This window comes from Myxine glutinosa, chromosome 5 (genome assembly GCF_964187855.1).
Source record: "Myxine glutinosa chromosome 5, kmMyxGlut1.1, whole genome shotgun sequence".
Lineage (NCBI taxonomy): Eukaryota > Metazoa > Chordata > Myxini > Myxiniformes > Myxinidae > Myxine > Myxine glutinosa.
In genome coordinates this window covers 128,771,550-128,793,988 of record NC_136265.1, presented here as the reverse complement: position 1 = coordinate 128,793,988, position 22,439 = coordinate 128,771,550, and the positions used below count along the sequence as shown (strand labels likewise).

Sequence of the window (22,439 nt, the reverse complement as noted above, 5' to 3'; positions counted from 1 at the left end):
GTCGTACACGTGATGTGGTTTGTGACGGCACGGCGGCCGACTGTCATTCTTCTGATAGACCCCGGCTCCTCTTTCTTTTCTTCTTTAATTCTTCCTTCTTACTCTGACTCTGTTCGTCTTTATCCTTTATTTTTTGTAATTCGTTCGAACCTGTTTTTCATTAAGCCGACGTCTTTAAGCCTAATCTACTCATTAATTGCTCTTAAATCAGGTTTTCCCCCACTGATTAATAATAATATTTATATATTAAAGTTACATCATTTAATTTTATTTTTTTACCTTCCTTAGTTTTGTCTGGTGTTTTCTTCGGTGTTTTTTTATTTTTAAAGAAGCATTTTGTCGTATTCTTCTTCTCTTCACTATGTTCATACCCTCTTCCTCATCCTCTTGGTCTTAAGCCACATGGGCGCCAACCAGAGCAGCCCAGGCCGTTCTCGGGCCTTTTCGACCACTGGAAACGATCTGTCCGAAGCTCTAGCTGCGGAGCCACTCAGTCCTCCGCCAAGGAGTCTCTCGGTTGGGAGCGTCACGACTTCCTCGGCCGGCGCATCAGTTGCTGAGGGAGGTCCGACGGGCTCCGGTGATCGTTATGGAAATACGGAGAGTCCCCGGCACACGGGTCGCGGGTCTGGCATGTCCCGTTCGCGGTCCCTCACGTTCGCACTGGCGCACAGATGGCCTGGTAAGACTTACGACTCTATAGCAATATACTCTATTACAATATAGACGTGTCTGTTCTTTGTCTTGGCTCAGTTTCTGTGTTGATTCTCTCTGTCGACGCGTGCCTTGTGTCCCACGTCTCTGTCGACGCGTGCCTTGTGTCCCACGTCTCTGTCGACGCGTGCCTTGTGTCCCACGTCTCTGTCGACGCGTGCCTTGTGTCCCACGTCTCTGTCGACGCGTGCCTTGTGTCCCACGTCTCTCTGGCGACGCGTGCCTCGTGTCCCACGTCTCTCTGGCGACGCGTGCCTCGTGTCCCACGTCTCTCTGGCGACGCGTGCCTCGTGTCCCACGTCTCTCTGTCGACGCGTGCCTTGTGTCCCACGTCTCTCTGTCGACGCGTGCCTTGTGTCCCACGTCTCTCTGTCGACGTGTGCTTTGTGTCCCACGTCTCTCTGTCGACGCGTGCCTTGTGTCCCACGTCTTTCTGTCGACGCGTGCCTTGTGTCCCACGTCTCTCTGTCGACGTGTGCTTTGTGTCCCACGTCTCTCTGTCGACGCGTGCCTTGTGTCCCACGTCTCTCTGTCGACGCGTGCCTTGTGTCCCACGTCTCTCTGTCGACGCGTGCCTTGTGTCCCACGTCTCTCTGTCGACGCGTGCCTTGTGTCCCACGTCTCTCTGTCGACGCGTGCCTTGTGTCCCACGTCTCTCTGTCGACGCGTGCCTTGTGTCCCACGTCTCTCTGTCGACGCGTGCCTTGTGTCCCACGTCTCTCTGTCGACGCGTGCCTTGTGTCCCACGTCTCTCTGTCGACGCGTGCCTTGTGTCCCACGTCTCTCTGTCGACGCGTGCCTTGTGTCCCACGTCTCTCTGTCGACGCGTGCCTTGTGTCCCACGTCTCTCTGTCGACGCGTGCCTTGTGTCCCACGTCTCTCTGTCGACGCGTGCCTTGTGTCCCACGTCTCTCTGTCGACGCGTGCCTTGTGTCCCACGTCTCTCTGTCGACGCGTGCCTTGTGTCCCACGTCTCTCTGTCGACGCGTGCCTTGTGTCCCACGTCTCTCTGTCGACGCGTGCCTTGTGTCCCACGTCTCTCTGTCGACGCGTGCCTTGTGTCCCACGTCTCTCTGTCGACGCGTGCCTTGTGTCCCACGTCTCTCTGTCGACGCGTGCCTTGTGTCCCACGTCTCTCTGTCGACGCGTGCCTTGTGTCCCACGTCTGTGCACAGGCACGTGCCCGTGTCCCACGTCTCTCCGCAGGCACGTGCCAGTGCTCGACGTCTCTCTGCAGGCACGTGCCAGTGCTCGACGTCTCTCCGCAGGCACGTGCCAGTGCTCGACGTCTCTCCGCAGGCACGTGCCAGTGCTCTACGCCTGTCCGCAGGCACGTGCCACTGCTCTACGCCTGTCCGCAGGCGCGTGCCACTGCTCTACGCCTGTCCGCAGGCGCGTGCCAGTGTCCCACGTCTGTCCTCAGGCGCGTGCCAGTGTCACGTCTGTCCTCAGGCGCGTGCCAGTGTCACGTCTGTCCTCAGGCGCGTGCCAGTGTCACGTCTGTCCGCAGGCGCGTGCCAGTGTCACGTCTGTCCGCAGGCGCGTGCCAGTGTCACGTCTGTCCGCAGGCGCGTGCCAGTGTCACGTCTGTCCGCAGGCGCGTGCCAGTGTCTCACGTCTGTACGCAGGCGCGTGCCAGTGTCTCACGTCTGTACGCAAGCGCGTGCCAGTGTCTCACGTCTGTACGCAGGCGCGTGCTCGAGTCCCACTTCTGTGCGCAGGCGCGTGCCCGAGTCCCACTTCTGTGCGGGCGCGTGCCCGAGTCCCACTTCTGTGCGGGCGCGTGCCCGAGTCCCACTTCTGTGCGGGCGCGTGCCCGAGTCCCACTTCTGTGCGGGCGCGTGCCCGAGTCCCACTTCTGTGCGGGCGCGTGCCCGAGTCCCACTTCTGTGCGGGCTCGTGCCCGAGTCCCACTTCTGTGCGGGCGCGTGCCCGAGTCTCACTTCTGTGCGGGCGCGTGCCCGAGTCCCACTTCTGTGCGGGCACGTGCCCGAGTCCCACTTCTGTGCGGGCGCGTGCCCGAGTCCCACTTGTGTGCGGGCGCGTGCCCGAGTCCCACTTGTGTGCGGGCGCGTGCCCGAGTCCCACTTGTGTGCGGGCGCGTGCCCGAGTCCCACTTGTGTGCGGGCGCGTGCCCGAGTCCCACTTGTGTGCGGGCGCGTGCCCGAGTCCCACTTGTGTGCGGGCGCGTGCCCGAGTCCCACGTGTGCGGGCGCGTGCCCGAGTCCCACTTGTGTGCGGGCGCGTGCCCGAGTCCCACTTCTGTGCGGGCGCGTGCCCGAGTCCCACTTCTGTGCGGGCGCGTGCCCGAGTCCCACTTCTGTGCGGGCGCGTGCCCGAGTCCCACTTCTGTGCGGGCGCGTGCCCGAGTCCCACTTCTGTGCGGGCTCGTGCCCGAGTCCCACTTCTGTGCGGGCTCGTGCCCGAGTCCCACTTCTGTGCGGGCTCGTGCCCGAGTCCCACTTCTGTGCGGGCGCGTGCCCGAGTCCCACTTCTGTGCGGGCTCGTGCCCGAGTCCCACTTCTGGGCGGGCTCGTGCCCGAGTCCCACTTCTGTGCGGGCTCGTGCCCGAGTCCCACTTCTGTGCGGGCTCGTGCCCGAGTCCCACTTCTGTGCGGGCTCGTGCCCGAGTCCCACTTCTGTGCGGGCTCGTGCCCGAGTCCCACTTCTGTGCGGGCTCGTGCCCGAGTCCCACTTCTGTGCGGGCTCGTGCCCGAGTCCCACTTCTGTGCGGGCTCGTGCCCGAATCCCACCGGAGCGTGCCCGAGTCCCACGCCTGCCCGCCGGAGCGTGCCCGAGTCCCACGCCTGCCCGCCGGAGCGTGCCCGAGTCCCACGCCTGCCCGCCGGAGCGTGCCCGAGTCCCACGCCTGCCCGCCGGAGCGTGCCCGAGTCCCACGCCTGCCCGCCGGAGCGTGCCCGAGTCCCACGCCTGCCCGCCGGAGCGTGCCCGAGTCCCACGCCTGCCCGCCGGAGCGTGCCCGAGTCCCACGCCTGCCCGCCGGAGCGTGCCCGAGTCCCACGCCTGCCCGCCGGAGCGTGCCCGAGTCCCACGCCTGCCCGCCGGAGCGTGCCCGAGTCCCACACCTGCCTCCCGTGCCTGTCTCCCTCATTGGTTTATCCTTGCTTGCGTCAGATCTAAAGATGTATCCTTAGCTCCGTGTGTATGAATGTACATGCTGCTTGTTTATGTCTGTCTGTTACGGAGTCCTCTACAATCTCCTGGTCTCGGTAACCTCCGAACCCCGAGAGGAGCCCCGGCAGAAAAATATGTTACCCTGTGTTGAAAAACAATAGTGAAACCACACCAATGATTACAAATGAACAAAATTGTATTGGAAATCACGCACAGGAATAACGGTACAACAGATGGCCATTAAGAGTGCACTCTATATATATATATATATATATATATATATATATATATATATATATATATATATATATATATATCTTATAAAGTCAGGTAACTCACTGTGCTGCCAGCGAGTGAAAGGACACTCCTCAATGTCTCTATAACTTTTTCCAAGGCGAATGTGATTCGCTCCAGCGGTCGATAGAACGAAATCCGGTCGAAGCCCGAATCTCACTCTCCAGTCGATATCCGCAGCGCGTACAGTTGGCCTTGGAGTTTGCCCCGCCAAACTGTACAAAGGCGCCCTCCAGAGGCGCACCTTCACTGCTCACTCAGCAAACCTCAACGTAATTGGAGACGAAGCGGTTGCACACACACATCCCCGACAGACGGTAGGATTTAGGGGTGAAGATGAGACGAACCAAAACCTTCATAGGTGTCCGAAGCGCGGGGATCAAAATGGCCGACGGCTCCTGCTTGAGCCGATGCGACGAGGCGAGGATTCGTCGGAATCACCACGCCCAAATCTGACTACGCAGATTTCTCCCCTCCAGTGATAATTCTTATTGCCGGATGTCCTTTCAAGGAACTCAAACTTCCCTCGCGACTGTCGGTAGACCTTGCTCGTTATGGAGCGCTGACGTCACGCGTCTTCTCCGACTTTGCTCGCGCCACTTCTTCCTCTTCCTTCCTCTCTTCCGGTTCGGTTTCCTGTATCATTTTAAAGTTAGCCTTTTTAACTTTAAATAACTGTCACTGAATTTATTTTTTTTTGGAGTCCCACGTTTTTTGGAGTTTGGAGTCCCACGACGCGTGCCTTATGTCCCACGTCTCTCTGTCGACGCGTGCTTTGTGTCCCATGTCTCTCCGCAGGCGCGCCGCCGCGCCCGTGTCCCACGTCTCTCCGCAGGCACGTGCCAGTGCTCGACGTCTCTCCACAGGCACGTGCCAGTGCTCTACGCCTGTCCGCAGGCGCGTGCCACTGCTCTACGTCTGTCAGCAGGCACGCGCCAGTGCGTTTTTGGAGTCCCACGTTTTTTGGAGTTTGGAGTCCCACGACGCGTGCCCGTGTCCCACGTCTCTCCGCAGGCGCGCCCGTAATAAACCTTTTGAAGATAATAATAGTACCTAATATCAGAGCTACGTCAAGTGGGTGAAAACCACAATAACGGAAGTTACGAATCCGTAACACTGTCTCACCTTGTTTTTGCGTCGTGCCATGGCTGAAATTGTCTCGATGTCTCTGCATGTCCGCATCTTGTTGCTGCATATGCCATTCTCAGATGTTTGTGCCACAGTTTCTCCTTTTTCATCCCTCATTTCTAACATTTTGACTCTTGAAATGAAAAAATCCTTGCAGGTATCAAATGTCCTGTATGCTCAAAGAGCATCTCTTCAACCGACATGGAGGAACACCTGGTAATGTGTCTTACCAAACCACGTCTCCAATATAACGGTAAGGCTTGTTATACGGACTTTCAACCACATCTTGTTGAACTTGTTAACCTCATCCCCAAGCCCACCTCATTCCAAATTCCCAATTTTCTTTCCAGACAGTTTCCTTCTGTATCCATCTTGTCCACCCCATGCATCCTCTCCTGTCCCCCATTTCTCGACACACGCATTGTTTGTCCAAGTCTCTCTCTATTTTGTCCTTCAACTCTGTTGTTGGTGTCCCCTCCCCCTCTCAACTGGTCATTTTGGTATCTTGCCTCCTAAACCGTTCAGTGTTCTACCTTTTCCATGAGCCTTGACATTGTGCTGTATACAAAAAAACAAGTCCCGTACGTTAGGCTCCTTTAGAACCCCTTTAATTTTTATTCCTCGTCCTCTTCTTTCAACCATTATTCCCTTTCCACGTTGGCTTCTTGAATTTTGCTTCTCCATATTTCTGTCTGCTGCCTCCTCCATCCCCACACACACCACTCGTGCTCCTTATCCTTTCAAATGACCTCTCTCCGTAACGGTCTTCGTCTCCATCTGCTCTACTCTGTCCACTGGTTTCTCCCATGCTGTTCTTATTGGCTCTCTCAGTCTTCCTGAACACACATCCGGATCACGTCAACACTTTGATACTCCAGTTTCTTCTGGTATCTTTATAACCCAACTCATTCCAAATATCCTCGTTCCTTATTCTTTCCCTCGGTGACAAACCAGCCAGCTCATTCCCATTCTCCCAAATATTATTTCTCTTTCTTCCACACATTGATCAATGGATGAACAAGATGTTTTCTAAGTAGATGTGATCCTCAACACCCCATACCCACCCTCCCTTTAACAATTCATCACATACGGTGTCTCTCCAAATCCCAGAGGACGTGTTGGAACGTGAGGCCGGAGAATGCGCCATTTGTTTGGATGAATTGCAACAGGGAGACACCATAGCTCGTCTGCCATGCCTTTGCCTCTACCATAAGGGGTGAGTTTCAAACTGATGATGTCTAACATTTGCACGTTCTTATTACCAAAGGTGTTAATAAATAAAAAGTGGTTTCCACACCTGTCTGTTTGTTTGTTTGTCTGTCTGAACAAGATATCTCAAAAAGTTGTGGACGAAATTTGGTAGAGAGGTGGTGTGTTTGACTAGGACGAAATTATTAGATTTTAGTGAAGCTCCCGATCTGGATACTATAATTTCAAAGTGATTTTTCACCATTGAGAGATAGGGCCAAAATTATATACAGCAGAAAGAAGAAGAACCACCTTTCGAGGCCATTTTTCCCCACAGAGCAGGGGTTGGCCTTTTTTCGGGCACCGTGGTCCCTTTTTTGAAGCAATGTTTTATGGCCGGATGCCCTTCCTGCCGCCAACCCTGTTAGTCGCCTCTTGCGACACACAGGGAATTACCAGTGAGCTGGTACTCCATTTGCCGACCTCAGAAGGATGACAGGTTGAGTCAACCCCCCTGGTGTTAATTCAGCGATCGATCGGGATTCGAACCCAGGATCCTAGGATCCCAAGCCGGCACCCTCACCGCTAAGCCAACACCAGGCTTAAAATTATACATAGCAGGATATCTCAAAATATTTTTGGACAGATTCGGACAAAACATGGTGGACAGATTGGGTGTGTGCTGTGCCGAGGATGAATTGATTCAACTTTGGTGACGATCCAAATATGGATCCAGATCAGATAATTTTTAGATGATTCTTCACCATTGAAAGAGCAAAAAACGATATATGGCATGATGTTTCAAAAAGTTATTGACAGATTATGACTGACATATCTTCAATATCGTCAACAGATATTTCATTTAAGTGTATGAAAGCTCGCTGCTTTGCCCTGATTATGCCCAAATAAGGGCAAAAACAGGTCGGTAACTGAGGTTTCCATGCACTTGTGATAGCATCTGAAATTACATATTTATGATTTGTCTCTGCGGGATGGCTCCTGCGGAGCTTCGCACACAATGCGGACGTTATGGCGGTGACATCATGGCCTTCCTCTGGATGCTGTATCCTCCCACCACACCCCCTTCCCTCTGGATGCCCACCCCACCCTTTCTCCTCCCTCATCACACTCCTTTCCGTCCCTCCACAGATCTTCCGTCGCTACATCCCTCATTCCTCATCCCCACCTCCTCAGTGAAAGACACATGAAAGCCTGCTTGGAGTTTGCAAAAAAGCACCTGAAGGACTCTCAGACTGAGAAACAAGATTCTGTGGTCTGATGAAACCAAGATTGAACTGTTTGGCTTCCGTCTGGCCACTCTGCCATAAAGCCCAGATCGGTGGAGTGTTGCAGTGATGGTTGTCCTTCTGGAAGTTTCTTCCATCTCCACACAGGATCTCTGGAGCTCAGGCCATCTCCACACAGGATCTCTGGAGCTCAGCCAGAGTGACCATCGGGTTCTTGGTCACCTCTCTTCCCAAGGCCCTTCTCCCCCGATTGCTCAGTTGGGCCGGGCAGCCAGCTCTAGGAAGAGTCCTGGTTGTTCCAAACTTCTTCCATTTAAGAATTATGGAGGCCACTGTGCTCTTGGGAACCTTCAATGCAGCAAAAAAAATTTTCGAGGCTTCCCCAGATCTGTTCCTCATGGCGTCAGGAAGGGCATCCGGCCATAAAAAAACATTGCCTCAAACAGGGAACCATGATTGTCATGGGGCCCGCAAGGCTAACCCCCGCTCTAGCGGGGAAAAATGGCCTTAAAACGATCATTCATATCATTTCATATTCCCCAGATCTGTTCCTCGACACAATCCTGTCTCTGAGCTCTGCAGGCTGTTTCTTCGACCTCATGGCTTGGTTTTTGCTCGGATATGCATTGTCAGCTGTGAGACCTTATATAGACAGGTGTGTGCCTTTCCAAATCATGTCCAATCAATTGAATTTACCACAGGTGGACCCCAATCAAGGTGTAGAAACATCTCAAAGATGATCAAGAGAAATGGGAGGCACCTGAGCTAAATTTCAAGTGTCATTGCAAAGGGTCTGAATCAATGTGATATTTCAGTTTTTTCTTTTTAATAAACCTGCAAAACTTTCTAAAATCCTGTTTTCTCTTTGTCATTATGGGGTATTGAGTGTAGATTGATGAGGGAAAAAATGAATTTAAACGATTTCAGCATAAGGCTGCAACATAACAAAATGTGAAAAAAGTGAAGGGGTCTGAATACTTTTGAATGCACTGCATGTATGTGTATATATATATATATGTATATATTAGGCCGTTCAGAAATTATATGGTGTGAAAATATTTTTTAATTTCAAAAACGCATACCCTCTAATTTTGTGAGGTTGGACATTATGAATAAATGTGACAACTTTCAGGTGGATCAGTATACATTAAGTGACAGCTCAAGTCATATGTAGAAATGAAAAAAGAACCAATTTTTTGGAAAACTAGTGATTTAATATAGCTTTCAATGCTTTACTTTTTAAATCATTTAATTACTCAAAAACATATTTTTCACTTAAGAAAATTATAAGTCATATGTCAAATGTTTTCACATGATAGAAACCACTGTCTTTATCGTATTAAGTAGATATCATTAGGTTGTGTTGTCCTCAAATAAATGTTTCTTCAGTGGCTTTCTGATCAATTTCCTGTGTTGTTCTACCACTTGGAAGATGAGCTGAGGCTGTTCTTCATCATGAGTGAGGGCAAGGTTGAAATCTGTAGCCAACTTTACGGCACGTTCAGCACAATCATTGACCACACGTAGTGCAGAAACTTTTTCTTGGGCAAGAATATAGTCTTGATTCGAGCTCCATGTTTCAGGATCGCTTTTAAGGAACTCCTTTGACAACTTCAGAGCACAGAAGAGATTGAGAGACCTTCTTGTCACAAACTCAGCTAGCTGCCTCCCTTTGAATGCGTGACTGGCAGGAACATGAACTCCTCTCACATCTTCTTTCATCTCAGGCTTTTCTAAGGAGATTACCACATCCTTTTTCACCTCCACTGCAATTTTGTCAGAGAAGAGAACTAAGCCAACCAAATCTTCACTCAAATACCATAGATGACTCCTCAATTTTGACAGAGCCGTCTTGGCAACTTTTTGATCGACTTCAGAGTAGTCTTCCATAGCCTGAAGAAGGTGTAAGTTATTGGAAGGTGCATTGCAAGTATCATTTGCAGTGAACCATGCTTTTACATACAAGGTGACCGTGAAGAGACAAATACGTCTTAGTGACTGGAATTCATGTGCAGATAGCTGAAACTGGTCGCGAAAACAGGATATCTTGAGGCAGTATATGCCTTTAGCCATCCAGCGTGCACGATGGTATGCTCCAGGTGGGCTGCACTTTACATGTCCTTCCACATTATCTCCAAGTGTGATGAGAGCCAGTCTAATGAATTCCAAATAGTCATCTCTTGGCTGTTTGTCCATTAGTTGACTGCGAAGAAAAGTTATTGCAGAGTCGCGATTGTTTTCAAACCAAACCTTCTCACTGCCATCAAGGCTTGTGGCAAGTGATGCAAACTTGCTTGTGTCAATGGAAGTCCAATGCTTCTTAAAATGACCGAAAATGCCAATTTGTGGTCCAGATGCAACAAAGAATGTGTCAAATACAGCTGAAGCAATGATTTCAAATATGTGATGCCGACAAGCCAAAAACAGTAGGCGTTTGTTTAAGGCATTTTGAATGATTGTGATTGCACCCATATGGAGTCCTGTATTTGTGCTTGTTGTGTCAAAACATAATCCAGCAAGCCATTCAGACACACCATCCCATTCATTGATGAACTTAATGACTGCTTCTCCCATCAGGATTCCAGTACCAGATTGAAGTTTTGGAATGCCAAGAAGCTTTTATACGTCTTTTCCAGATACAACAACAGGCAAACGATCAGCCATTGTACCATCATTGTCTGGCATCAGCTTGCCATCAAAATGTACAACAAGAGGCGTATCAGGCGAAAAGTTTTCCTGAATAGTTTCTCCAATTGACTTACGGACTGTCCTTCGAGCTTCATAAAGTGAGGTTGTTGACAGTGTCAGTCTGCTTACAGGGACCCCAGCAGCTTTCAGTGCAGGACCAATGATGTGCATTGCTTCACGTGGTGTAGTTCCAGTTCTATCCAAACTTGCTGCAACTAAAGGGTCTTCTACGATGCAACGTTTGTCCAACTTCATAGTCATTGGAGTTGTTGCTCCTGATGTTTCAGGCATATCGATTTGTTTTGAGAAATATTTGTCAATCTCCACAGGCTCATCATCATTTGCAGATTCTTCACCTGTTGATTGTGATGAATCATCCAGCACTTCATTAGGGTTCATCACCATCTGTTTTTTTGCTTCCTGTTCTTTTTCAATGCGCATCATCGCTTCACCTTGTCGTTTCTGTCGTTTCTCTTCTCGCTTTTTGAACTGCAAGTCTTCTCCGGTCATTATCATCTTCCTGGGTCCTTGTTGATCTTGAAGGAACTCAAAATCCTGTGGAATTTTGATAAGCTGTTCAGAATTAGCATGTGATAGATCAAATAGCTGATTCAGTTCATGGCTAAAATCAGTCTCCAATTGACCCTGCCTCTCCGTTCACTGTGCCTTGTTTTTCCGAAGAAGGACATACTCCTGATAGAAAGCTTTAAGTTTTGCAATTGCATTTGGTTTGTGCTTTGTGGGAATGTTAGCCATATGCCAAAACTGAAGTACATCATCAATGACATTTGAACAGCTTCTTGGAACATCCAGTTTGTTGATCTTCAAATCGAAGAACAGACGACATAATATTTGACGATTGGTGGGTAATTGATTGCCCTCAAGTGCCGGAATCATTTCTCCCAGAAACCAAATGCTGAGAGAATCCCTTGTTTGATAACCTGCTGCAACTGCTGCACTCATCATTGGTTGATTACTGCAAAAAAGGGAAAAAGTGAAACTTTATTTTTATACAAATATCAAATTCTTGCATAATAACATACATAATATGCAATACATTGTATAATGTATAGTGTATACTAATACATAAGCTTTACAACGTATACATATTATATAATATATACGTGAGCTCATTCAAAACTTTGGGTCTGTTGAGCTGTCACTTAATTATAATGGATTGACTTGAAATTTTTGCCAATTGTTTATTACCTGTTTGCTCATGTTTTGAGCACCTATGCATATCAAATTTCAGAATTATTTTTTCTGAACACCCTAATATATATATTAGGGTGTTCTGAACACCCCCCATCTTCCAGTGTATATGTATATATATATGTATATATATATGTATATATATATGTATATATATATATATGTATATATATATGTATATATATATGTATATATATATGTATATATATATGTATATATATATGTATATATATATATATATGTATATATATATATATATATGTATATATATATATATATGTATATATATATGTATATGTATGTATATATATATATATATATATATATATATATATATATATATATATATATATATGTATATATATATATGTATATATATGTATATATATATATGTATATATATATATGTATATATATATGTATATATATATATATGTATATATATATGTATATATATATATATGTATATATATATATGTATATATATATATATATATGTATATGTATATATATGTATATGTATATATATGTATATATATATATGTATATATATATATATATATATATGTATATGTATACACAAATAATTAAGTTAAGCACCCCTACACAACGAATTAAGGTAAGCACCCCCTAATATATATTCTTTGTGTATATGTATACATTGGCATATATTCTAAGGTATGTGAGATCAAATAATGATTGGTATGACATTAGCAATTATCCATTGATGAAATTGAGTGATCAAAGTGAAAAAAAGTGATTGGTTGAGTCAGTGATCCGATCACGTGGGTCCTACACACGTTATTGACGCAAAGATCGCTAGAGGTCTTCTCAGAACAATGACTGTACGTTAGAAAACATAAACGTCATCCACACTGTCCGTGATGGACCTATAGCTCCATACTTAAATTGAGGTGAAAATATGCCTAAAATTCCCAAAAAATTTCACCTTAAATTATTCAGAATAAAATATTGAAAACGGCATGATTGTTATGTTTTTATGTGACCATAATATCACTTCTCCAGAAAATATAGCAATATCATGGGTATATTACACTGTTTTGACGACAACAAACTTGTAATGTGCGAGGTTGTAAAAAAACGGGGGGGGGTGCTTAACTTAATTCTTTGTGTATATATATATGTATATGTATATATATGTATGTATATGTATATATATATATATATATATATGTATATATATATATATATGTATATATATATAAATATAAATAATTAGATACGTTCTACGGGGCCGGGGAAATCTGAGTATATATGGGGGAGTAGGTGGGATCTCCTGACAGAGGTAGCCTCTGCTGTTTCTGCAGCACACTTACCATTTGCTCATGTGTGCATGCAAATTGATTGTCAGTATCTTCCAGTGTCTCCTACAATAGAGCCCGCTGTATGCGAGTGGCAGATGAGGTGCTGCGACCAATATTAGTCATGTTCTGCTTTGGCATCCGAGAATGAATATGAACAATCAATTTGGTTTCAGACCAGGTCACTCTACTCTGGACATGCTGCTTCTGCTGTCTCAACAATGGTTGGAGGTCCTCAATGCCAAACAGGAAATCAGAGCTGTCTCCCTTGATATATCACGTGCCTTCGATACGGTCTGGCACCCCTCGCTGCTCACCAAACTATCCTCCTAAGGTATCCATGGAAATGTCCACGCATGGCTTGCGGACTTCCTCTCTGGTCGTAGTCAACGTGTGGCCCTGAATGGATTTCTCTCATCTCCCCTTCCTGTTCAGGCTGGAGTTCCCCAAGGCAGTGTACTGGGCCCTGTGCTTTTTATGATCTTCATCAATGATCTCTCTGACTCTCTAGAAAATCCTCTTCATCTCTTTGCTGATGACTCGACTCTTTGCCGCCCCATTCCTCATCCCTCAGATCGGCAGTCTGCAGCCTCCTCACTCTCTGCAGACCTGGACAAAATCAGACTGGACAAACAAGTGGAACATGTCTTTCAATCCTGACAAATCTCACACTCTTACTATGTCTCTCCGAAAAGACCGACTGGACAACCCTCCCATCTACTTTCTCAACAATCCTCTCCAAGAAGTTCTGTCTCTCAAGCTTTTGGATCTCACTATCTGCCATGATCTTTCCTGGGAAAACCACATTTCCAATCTGGTCCCCAAAGCCAGTCACCGACTGGGCATCCTCCGTCATGCGAAGTCCTTCCTTGGCACACCTGAGCTCCTCACCACATACAAGGCTTTCATCCGCAGCTCAATGGAATACTGTTCTCCCCTCTGGGCTGGTATTCACCTAGCCCGTCTACACCTAGCTTGTCTTCACGCTGTTGAAACCAAAGCTTTCAGAATCATTGGAATCTCCCGTGATGAAGCTAACTCCAAGGGCCTTTCACTCACTCACTGCAGGCAGGTAGGTGGTCTTTCTGTCTTCTACCGACTCCTATCTGGCCTAGCTCCCCCAGCTCTATCTGTGCTCTGTCCCCCATATATTCCTGCAGGTCGCACAAGATCTGCCAGTGACCTTCTTCTGGTGAAACTGCCAAAATCAAGACTCTCTGCTCACCTTCACTCTTTCATTCCCCTTGTCTCCCACCTCTGGAACAAACTCCCTCACTTTCTTCAATCCCACTCCTCTCTCCAGGTCTTTAAAACAGCTGTTCTCCACCATCTCTTATCTGCCCCCATCCAAAACCTTGATGTTTTCTACCCCCGTTAATTCACCGCAGATCCCCTTTTTTCAAATCCCGACTTCTTTCCCGGAAGTCCTAGCAGTATCCATGTGTTTTATACCTCTCCCGCCCCCCCCTCCTCCTTCCCACCCCTCTCCCCCCCCCCCCCCTCCTCCTTCCCACCCCTCTCCCCCCAAGCCCTCTCCCTCCCACAGATCTTCCGTTGTCCCTGTTCTCTGCTGTTGTACTTGTTTGCTTCCCTCTCTCTCCCCATCTTGTCTCCCGCTCCCTTTATTGTATGTTGTGTGTCGTTTTTTTTTGGTTTTTTTTGTGATTGATGTTTAGTCTTACACGAGCCTCGATCTTGTATACAAAAACCCCCCAAAAAACCTATAAATTACGGAACTATCCTTTCTATAATTCACGGACCTTTGCGTGTTTATTTGTCTGCTTGTCGCGCTACTCCTCCGACAGTTGTGGCCCGATTACATCCAGACTCGCTACATAGAATCAGCATGACCCCAATTAGATCAGCATGACCCTATGGTCTTAGGGTGTGGGGAGGTGGGATGCCAATTCTCGACGTAAATGTGTATCATTTAGAGCTGTCTCTAGATGTATTACATGTCCCCAACCTCTATAGTACAGTATTGTTGTTCCCACGTTTTTCCAATGCAGTGACATGTTTTGAATTGCATGTTTGAACAAGGATGATAACGTAATTGTCCACTGGCCGCTGCAGTAGGGACCTTCTCATGAATGTAAATACAGACTTGGCATTTAATATGGAATATTTTTTTTGTGGGGGTGAACTTACTTTTCAAGATGACTTAGAACCAAAAGTTCATTGGAATTATGTTGAAATTATTCTAGATTTTGTTAATGTGACCTTTAAAAAAGAAACAAAAACCACATTTGACATTTCGAAGCAAATAAATTGATCCTTGAAAGTGATGTAAACTGATATCGAACTCAATTCATGGACAGTACTGTGTTAAACTTCTGTACGTTTTCCAGAAGTATCTCTTTATTTTGCACATTAGCCAAAAAAAATTTCAACGAAAACAAAAGCTAAATTATGACTAGGATTACGGACAGTAAAATTTCAGTTCAGTACTTCGTGTAACCCCCACGAGCATTCAGGAGAGCACGTACACGTCGAGGCATGCTGTTCACGAGATTTGCCAAGGTTTGGACAGGAATCGCTTGCCATGCAGTGACAATAGTCTGCTGCAATTCACGCACAGAGGTAGGCTGCTGGTCCAAGTTGTCGATTAGACGCGTTAATTCTGCCCACAAGTTCTCCATCGGATTCATATCCGGAGACATGGCAGGCCACTCCATATGCTCTACACCACGGTCAGCAAGAAAGTGTTGGATCATGCGAGCACGATGAGGCCGTGCATTGTCATCTTTGAAGACAAAGTTTCCTCGAAAGGCTGCACAAGCAAATGGAAGCAATGTTTCTTCCAGAATGACCCTGCACTTGAACTGGTTCAGGTTTCCATTCAGAACAACCAGGTCAGTTTTGCCCCCTGCATGAAAAGCAGCCCAAACTGTCACCCCACCACCTCCAGCTTGGATTCTTGGCACTATACAGTCTTCGTTGTGGGCTTCATGCACTTGTCTGCGCACTCAGACACGGCCATCTTGACGATAGTCCAGAAATCTAGACTCGTCACTGAAGGTCACTTGATTCCAGTGTCCTGGCTGCCATTGACGGTGCTCTCTGGCCCACTGCAATCGGCGCTGGCTGTGTTGTCTGGTCAGGTGTGGCTTTCTCAGGGGACGCCTGGCACGATAGCCTGCTTGAACCAGTCGTTGGTTGACTAGCCTTCTGGATACAGGCACATTTGTCAGTTGCTGCCACTCAGCCCGAAGCCAATTAGCTGACTTGGTACGGCCATTGCAGACTAACCGGTGCAGCTGGCGATCATCTCTCCTTGTGGTTCTGCGTGGACGACCTGGCCTCGGTATTGGAGTAGGGACACCCCTCTGAGCATTTCGTTTCACGATCTTTGACACCTGACCTTGAGTGATGCCATACTGCCGAGCAATAGCACGCTGTTTCATGCCAGAATTTCGTAAAGCCACCACTCCATGACAAACAGCATTGTCAAGTTGACGGACCATCTCCAGAGGAAGCGGCAATAACTTTTGTAGACGTGCAGCAGTTGTTTTCCACTAATACAGAACGCAACAACCCTTATATACCCGATTGTGAAGCCAATCGTCAAATGTACCTGTCCTTACATTTTGTCACGCCACCTGTGATATAATCCTGTTGTTGACTTCTTGCTGTGAAAGACAATCGGTGACATGGTTCTTTCAACAAAGACATCACCGAAGGGTAAAATAAACTCACCAGATTGATATACTGAATTCAGAAAGTAAACCCAAGTCAAGAAAAAAAAAATATTCCATATTAAATGCCAAGTCTGTATATGCATGAAATTTAATGGTTTGTACTACATTTTCAGTCCTTCTGCCGTAGGGCCTACATCTATTCCACCACTCTATCTGAACTTCCTTCCGTTATCGGCACTTGCGTGTTGACAGTTCCGCGCGCATTGTTCGGTACATCCAGGAAATGAATGCAGAGTTATTCAAGGCTGAATAGTGTGAAAATATAGAATGGCTGCCTGTCATTATAACGGGCTTTTGCGCTCTTCCACGTAGATGAATGAACGTGGCTGTGAGGACGGTGTCGATTACACCGTCAGCATTGGCAATTCCACATGCATTCTTTGGTACATCGACGAGATTATTCAAAGATGAATGATGTGAAAATATATCATTTTTCTGCTAATTTACTTCGATTTTTAAAATCTATATAGATTTCGGTGGTTTGGGAGCTGTGGAAGGGGGGAGGATTTTAATGCAAAACTGCCCTGGGGGAATGAACAGTCTTCATGGCAATTTTGAGCCCCATGGGTCAAAAGGTGTAGCCGGAAATCAGCACACACATACACACATACACACATACATACATACAGCTTATATATGTATATAGTGTGGTAAGATTTTAACTCATAAACTCTCTCAAGATATAGCGCTTTATTCAAATCAATCTCCACATCATCTATAACAAGAAACAGCAATACATTAGTACTCTAACATAATTCACGAACACATTATAAGCAAGCTCATAAGCAATATTATTCATCTTACCAAACTAAAGTCCAGTCACATTTAACAGCACAGTAACCCTTCACTTGTAAAGCAATACCTCCTATATGGAAGCTCACCACTGGAGAGGGAATTGCAACGAGGATCTTCTTCATTGCATCACATATAGATGTTTGATTCCAGGACCACAAGATAAATTGTTCTCAATTTTTGCATCTGTTGGTGAATGCGCGTCCAATTCTGAAGCATGAATAAAAGCTTGCACACCTCCCCCTCATTGGTTGTTGTCTTTGTTATAATTCCAGAGAGAGAGAGAGAGAGAGAGAGGTAGAGAGAGGTAGAGAGAGGTAGAGAGAGGTAGAGAGAGGTAGAGAGAGGTAGAGAGAGGTAGAGAGAGGTAGAGAGAGCTATCTGAGATTTTTGTTTGTACTGGTTGAATTAATAATGCTTCGGCCTGTTGAAAATCCACCCCAACTTTGTCGTATTGATTTTATTTTTCTTAACATCTAAACAATGTTTTCATTCACAGCTTTCTTCAAAACAATTGTCACATTAACAACAGGTCCCGAGATTCTGTTAATATTTATTATTGGTCTGTGTTTTTATTATTATTCTATTTGAAATAATTGTACTTGTTATTTTGGCAGGTGGTGTTTGTTTTCATGTTCTCTCCCATTTCTCAATCCCATTCCTACTTTAATTTTTTTCTCAGCTGTATCGATAAGTGGTTTGAGGTCAGCCGGTCATGTCCAGAGCATCCAAATGACTGAAGCAGGGCCCATCTCCTGGTGGGTACATCTGCTTCTTCACGCCACTATAATCGTTTGTGATGTTAGGCATGACAGTATGTGCAATAACAATCCAACGGTGTACTTTGCAAAAGTAAGCCTTTGACCCGATGCCATGGCTCAATGCTAAATTGCTGCCTCTACTGCTCGCACACGTGTGAGGCTTGGTTTAGCCCCTAGTTATCACATACCCATCATGGCATAGCGGGTAATGCGAATTGTGAATACTAGGACGTGCCCGTACGTGGGTGCCCGTTCCTTGCCAAAAAAAATTAAAAAAATGTCTTCGCCCATGCATGCATGGGCGTGCCCATGGGCCCATGGGCGTGCCCGTAAGTGCGTGATGTGACCGTACAATGAATGTATCGTCCCGACGCCGCAGCTCGGATGGCGCTGCAGTTAATCGGGCCTGTATCGGCAGAGTTATTATAAACGTGTACTACAATCGATCGTACCTTACAGCGTCTGCTCGCCACGTTCAGCATCAGTACGTCGTCACTATGACTATCCGTAAGTCCGGAAGTGACGTCCTCATTTGACTGTCCGGAAGGTCGCATATCGCAGTTACGATGAATCGCAAATTAGTTTTAATTAGTTTTAAAACATAGTTTAACGCCAACATAGTGCCAACATAGTTTGCCAACGTGAAATAAATGAATACGCTCTCAAATGTGCCGTCCGAGGCAGAGTCTGTTCGCCACGTTCGGCACACGTGATAGCTCGCTGCTCTCTGATTGGTTGAATCGTTTTTTGGACATAGCTCGGTAACTACTTCTCCGATTAATATGAAACCTTGAAAAGGCACATCCTCAGGTCCCCAGCAATATATCTGGCAAGTTTCAAGTATATCGGACCCGTGGTTGTCGAGAAACAGCGGTCACAGACACACACACATACACACATACACACACACAGAGATTACTGGAATTATAGATAGATGTGTCTGTGCCGTAGTATTGACACACATGGGCACATAGTAAACACATAGTATTGACATGCATGGGCACATAGTAAACACATAGTATCGACACGCGTGGTCAAATATTAGACACGCACGGGCATATTATCGACGCGTGATCAAATATCGACACGCGTGGTCAAATATTATCGACACTCGTGATCAAATATTATCGATGCGTGTGGTCAAATATTATCGACGTGCGTGGTCAAATATTACCGAAACGCGTGATCAAATATTATCTGTTCACCACCATCTCTTATCTTCCCCCATCCAAAACCTTGATCTTCTCTACCCCCGCTAATTTCACCCCAAATCCACTTTTTTGAAATACCAACTTCTGTCCTGGAAGTCCTTGGTGTCCTTGTGTTTTATACTTCTCCCACCCCCTCCCCCCTTCCCACGCCTCCTCCCCCCAAGCCCTCTCCCTCCCACACATCTCCCTGCTCTCAAATGTTGTGTTTGTGTGCTTCTGCTTCTCTCCCCATCTTGTCTTCCGCTCCCTCTTTTTATATATTTTGTTTGTCTGGTTGATTTGTTTGTGAAATAAATGTTAGCTCTTTCACGAGCCTCGATTCAGTATTAAAAAAAAAAAAAAAAAAAAAAATCGAACTGCATGATCAAATATTATCGAAACGCGTGATCAAATATTATCGATGCGCGTGGTCAAATATTACCGAAACGCGTGATCAGATATCGAAACGCGTGATCAAATATCGAAACGCGTGATCAAATATTATCGACGCGCGTGGTCAAATATTATCGACGCGCGTGGTCAAATATTATCGACGTGCGTGGTCAAATATTATCGACGCGCGTGGTCAAATATTATCGACGCGCGTGGTCAAATATTATCGACACGCGTGGTCAAATATCGCCGCGCGTGGTCAAATATTATCGACGCGCGTGGTCAAATATTATCGACGCGCGTGGTCAAATATTATCGACGCGCGTGGTCAAATATTATCGACGCGCGTGGTCAAATATTATCGACGCGCGTGGTCAAATATTATCGACGCGCGTGGTCAAATATTATCGACGCGCGTGGTCAAATATTATCGACGCGCGTGGTCAAATATTATCGACGCGCGTGGTCAAATATTAGACGCGTGTGGTCAAATATCGACACGTGTGGTCAAATATCGACACGCGTGGTCAAATATTATCGACACGCGTGGTCAAATATTATCGACACGCGTGGTCAAATATTATCGACACGCGTGGTCAAATATTATCGACACGCGTGGTCAAATATCGACACGCGTGGTCAAATATTATCGACACGCGTGGTCAAATATTATCGACACGCGTGGTCAAATATTATCGACACGCACGGGCAAATATCGACACGCACGGGCACATATTATCGACACGCACGGGCACATATTATCGACACGCACGGGCACATATTATCGACACGCACGGGCACATATTATCGACGGGCACGGGCCCATATTATCGACATGCACGGGCACATATTATCGACACGCACGGGCACATATTATCGACGGGCACATATTATCGACAAGCACGGGCCCATATTATCGACACGCACGGGCCCATATTATCGACACGCACGGGCCCATATTATCGACACGCACGGGCCCATATTATCGACACGCACGGGCCCATATTATCGACACGCACGGGCCCATATTATCGACACGCACGGGCACATATTATCGACACGCACGGGCACATATTATCGACACGCACGGGCACATATTATCGACACGCACGGGCACATATTATCGACACGCACGGGCACATATTATCGACACGCACGGGCACATATTATCGACACGCACGGGCACATATTATCGACACGCACGGGCACATATTATCGACACGCACGGGCACATATTATCGACACGCACGGCACATATTATCGACACGCAAGGGCACATATTATCGACACGCATGGGCACATTATCGACACGCATGGGCACATTATCGACACGCATGGGCACATTATCGACACGCATGGGCACATTATCGACACGCACGGGCACATGTCGATACGCACGGGCACATGTCGATACGCACGGGCACATGTCGATACGCACGGGCACATGTCGATACGCACGGGCACATGTCGATACGCACGGGCACATGTCGATACGCACGGGCACATGTCGATACGCACGGGCACATGTCGATACGCACGGGCACATGTCGATACGCACGGGCACATGTCGATACGCACGGGCACATGTCGATACGCACGGGCACATGTCGATACGCACGGGCACATGTCGATACGCACGGGCACATGTCGATACGCACGGGCACATGTCGATACGCACGGGCACATGTCGATACGCACGGGCACATGTCGATACGCACAGGCACGTCGATACGCACGGGCACATGTCGATACGCACGGGCACATATTATCGATATGCACGGGCACATATTATCGATACGCACGGGCACATATTATCGATACGCACGGGCACATATTATCGATACGCACGGGCACATATCAATACGCACGGGCACATTATCGACACGTGTGGGCACATATCGACACGTGTGGGCACATATCGATGGGTGCAGGCACATATTGACACACATGGGCACATATGATCGATATGCGTGGGCACATATTATCGACACGTGTGGGCACATATCGACACGTGTGGGCACATATCGACACGTGTGGGCACATATCGACATGTGTGGGCACATATCGACAGGTGCAGGCACATATTGACACACATGGGCACATATGATCGATATGCATGGGCACATATCAACATGCATGAGCACATATGATCGATATGCATGGGCACATATCAACATGCATGAGCACCTATTGACACACATGGGCACATTTTGATATGCTTGGGCACATATCAACTCACGTGGCCATATATCGACATGCGCGGGCACATATTATCGACATGCGTGGGCACATATTATCGACATGCGTGGGCACATATTATCGACATGCACGGGCACATGTTATCGACATGCGTGGGCAGTGGGCACATGTTATCGACATGCGTGGGCACATATTATCGACATGCGCGGGTACATATTATCGACGTGCGGGCTCGTGTTATCAACATGTGTGCGCAGATATCGATATGCATGGGCACATATCAACACATGTGAGCGGATATCGACACGTGCGGGCACATATTATCGATGCGGGCTTGTAGTATTGAGTTGCATGGGCAAAGACATGCCAAAGTATTGACATATCCACTTCTGCAGGGCCATGACATTGGCTTGTACAGCCAGAGACATGCCTCAGCATTTCCACAACCTTATATTTTCACCTGAAGATTCCCTTTTAT

The 22,439-nt window shown here is 47.0% G+C and overlaps 1 protein-coding gene across 2 annotated transcripts in view; it reads left to right on the top strand.

Moving 5' to 3' along the window:
• The window catches only part of LOC137427111 (E3 ubiquitin-protein ligase znrf2), a 298,968-nt gene continuing 276,529 nt past the window's right edge, over nt 1-22,439 (top strand). The window contains exons 1-4 of one of the 2 annotated variants that reach the window (XM_068116295.2): nt 1-682; nt 5,429-5,524; nt 6,382-6,487; nt 18,101-18,176. In XM_068116295.2, the coding sequence (XP_067972396.1) occupies nt 403-682; nt 5,429-5,524; nt 6,382-6,487; nt 18,101-18,158 (540 nt within the window). In that variant the 5' untranslated portion in view covers nt 1-402 and the 3' untranslated portion in view covers nt 18,159-18,176. Of the gene's footprint in view, nt 683-5,428; nt 5,525-6,381; nt 6,488-7,608; nt 8,555-18,100; nt 18,177-22,439 lie in introns of those variants that run through there. The other variant, XM_068116294.2, reaches the window with a different exon arrangement.